Raw genomic sequence first — 3,172 nt, 5'->3', positions numbered from 1 at the left:
CAGAGAGCATTCAGTGTTTTTTTTCATATATATGTGGATCTTTCTATAAGATGTTTCTATAGAAAGATATGAAACTTAGTTTCCCTCAATGGAATATATACTAGTCAGTTCCAGTCACCGTTTCGCTCACGGTTTTTTTCCATTTGCATTCTGGGTAAAAATCTATCTACAAACGCGAATATGTCGTCGGCAATGCCCCCCCCCCCCTCTACTCCCCCCGTCAACAAAACTTTTCTAAGGTTTCTTTCTCGAAAAACTAAGACCAGCCCCCGACCACAAAAGGGAACAGTCATGTGGCCCTCGCAGGAAAAAGTTTGGGGACCCCTGATCTGGAGTATTGCCCCTCCTTCTTATACGAAATTGGTGTCAAACGTTTGTGTTTGTACCGCCGTCATTTTGAAGATATTTATAAATGTTTCCAGAAACCATCAAAGGTCAACCAGTCAGTCCACATTTACAAAATGTTGTCTCTACTTCTGTTTTTCAAAAATGTACTTGGGTATAATTGTGCATCTGCTTGCAGCCATTTTCACGTCTGAGTGTAAATGTTGAGTTTAGGGGCGTGGCCAGCAGGAGCTCTTTGGATTTAAAGTGATAAGACGTATTAAAACAGCTCATTGTGAAAGGAGATCATAACGGGAAGAACTGAGCAGATTAAAATCTCGTTATTTGAAAATGATGTTCTGCATAAAAATGTAATGAAAATGTTTTGTACAGACCTAAAGTCATCAGTTAGAGGAAGTACAACAGGTCACCTTTTATAGTGAGAATAATACAGTGTCTTTTAGTAAACTCTGTCTGGAAACCTGAGGAGCCTCTAGTGATTTAAAATGATACTTTTAGCTAGGAAGTATCTTTACTGAGTTTGTGTTTGTGTGTTGTTGACAGCCCAGAGGTGGTGCAGAACAAGCCCTATGGGGACAAAGCCGACATCTGGGCTTTGGGCTGCATCTTGTACCAGATGGCAGCTTTACATCCACCATTCTACAGCAGCAACATGCTGTCACTGGCCAGCATGGTAGCAACAAACCAAATCAATCTACCTCATATTTACACCCTCAGACTTACGTTTTGCTCTTGTTCTGAACTGACAGATCGTTGAAGGAGTCTATGAGCCGGTTGAAGAGGGAGCGTTTTCAGACAGACTCACAGATATGATCCGATGGTGAGACTTCAGCGCAGACGTCGACATGTTGCTGCTAATTTGGATTAGCATTTCAGTATTCTACCTGCTAATCCGTCAGGTGTTTGAGTTCGGACCCGGAGCAGCGGCCGGACATCGTAGCCGTCAGCTCCAGGATTTCTGACCTCATGATGAGGCTGATGGACGGACTCTACATCTCCCAGAATGCACTGCAGCGCAGGGCTGATAAAGACAGGAAACGAACACAGAAGTATTTTTTGGAAAGGCAACAGAGCAGGAATAACTTCTGCCACTCAGACATGGTAAACCTGGACTCTAGGGTTTTAAACACGTTGCTTTGTGTAGCGCTCCAGTGTTTATATAAGTTTTTAATGCAGGGAAGGCGGCTGACTGAAACTGAATGTTTGGCTCGGAGCTCCTCTGCAGTCTGCAGCGCTGGTGACGCCATGCAGGCAAACTGTCAAGGTGAAGCACAGACACAGATTTGATGTAATTGGGAAATCTGGGAGCAGTGATGACCTCTGACCTGAGCCTTCAGAGCTACATAAAGACCGTTACAAAGTTGGCCTTCTGTCACCTGAAGAGCATTTCCAGGATTAGACGACTAATGTCTCAGCGAGATCTGGAGCACATGCGTCAAACTGATGCCCGAGGGCCAAATGTGGCCCACCGCAGCTTTTTATGTGGCCCTCTAGATTACATCAATAAGTCTCTCCAGTTTTTCACAAAATTCACACAAAATCAGCAGATGCCCACTTTTTTTTCAGATTTTTACTGCAAATTTTTCTCAAAATTGGCCATAAAAATTGACTCAGCTTTACTTCATGCCAAGTTATAGCCATTAATCGATACGGCAGATAATAAAAAGTCACATTTAACATCATACATTTCCACAAATATCACACAAATTCCTTACAAATATTTCTAAATTAGTGGCACAAAATCTGTTACTTTGCAAAAAACACAAAATCAATCATGAAACCCTTCTAACCCTTTGTTGCTGAAATGTGCGATACAAATAAACTTGTTTTATAACTGTTTCTAAAAAATATTCTACAAAAATCCAACTATTTTGTTCATCTCAATGAAATATTCTTTAGTTTATTATTGAACAGATCAAATGAAAAAGGCATAAAAACTTATTTTTTAAAAAAATGTATACAAATGTTGTGACCCATGTTCTTTCAACTTAACGATTTAAGTTTGGACACCACTGATGTGGGGTGAAGGAGACATTAGAGTCTTTATTTGTGAGTTAACGTTTGGCTCTTTGGTTCAGTTTATATGGATTTTATTTAACAACCCTTGTTTTATTTCCAGCTCCAGTGGTCCAGCCTGTGGTTTGTGCCTCACCGGATCAGATTGTAGCCTGGTAGGTGAAAACAGACGCATATTTTATAACATTTGCATTCATTTACATTCCCATCCCGGCCTCCTTTGGTTAGAGAGGAACGGGTGTCAACGTTATTCTGCTGAACTGCTTCTCTCACTTCCTCTTTTTCTCAGTGGGGATTTTGCTACTTCCAAGATAAAATCAAGACCAGGTGCCATTTCAACATCTGCTTTTAAATAATGTTATGCCACAAAATAGAGAAGCCATCGTCAGTGCACACGTTTTACATGTTGTGGGTCCCCTCTGATATAAAATGTGAATTTTCTCAGCCAGGATTAAATGTTTTCTTATGGTTTAAGGGTCTCTAGGGATCTGTGTCTCTCAGAGGAAACTGCGACAGATCGACGATCCCATCCAACGGCTGCTGGTCCAGCTGCACAAAATCATCTTCATCACTCAAGTACAGACATTTTCTAAGTTTATTTTTTAAAATAAAATGCTTTATCTTTTTAATTTATTCATTTATTTAAATACATTTTATTTTAAAAAATAAACTTAGAAAATGTCTGTACTTGAGTGATGAAGATGATTTTGTGCAGCTGGACCAGCAGCCGTTGGATGGGATCGTCGATCTGTCGCAGTTTCCTCTGAGAGACACAGATCCCTAGAGACCCTTAAACCATAAGAAAACATTT

At 40.5% G+C, this 3,172-nt stretch overlaps 1 protein-coding gene across 1 annotated transcript in view; it reads left to right on the top strand.

Annotated features, from left to right (window-relative positions):
• Positions 1-3,172, top strand: part of nek10 (NIMA-related kinase 10) — a 27,350-nt gene that overhangs the window by 14,801 nt on the left and 9,377 nt on the right. Inside the window, exons 24-30 of the mRNA XM_015020670.1 lie at positions 889-1,018; positions 1,095-1,165; positions 1,245-1,446; positions 1,522-1,609; positions 2,465-2,516; positions 2,651-2,688; positions 2,837-2,937. Coding sequence (XP_014876156.1) covers positions 889-1,018; positions 1,095-1,165; positions 1,245-1,446; positions 1,522-1,609; positions 2,465-2,516; positions 2,651-2,688; positions 2,837-2,937 — 682 coding nt within the window. The remainder of the gene's footprint in view (positions 1-888; positions 1,019-1,094; positions 1,166-1,244; positions 1,447-1,521; positions 1,610-2,464; positions 2,517-2,650; positions 2,689-2,836; positions 2,938-3,172) is intronic.

This window comes from Poecilia latipinna, unplaced genomic scaffold (genome assembly GCF_001443285.1).
Source record: "Poecilia latipinna isolate Pla-1442-1.1 unplaced genomic scaffold, P_latipinna-1.0 Scaffold2631, whole genome shotgun sequence".
Taxonomy (NCBI): domain Eukaryota; kingdom Metazoa; phylum Chordata; class Actinopteri; order Cyprinodontiformes; family Poeciliidae; genus Poecilia; species Poecilia latipinna.
This window is presented reverse-complemented; position numbering and strand designations above follow the sequence as displayed.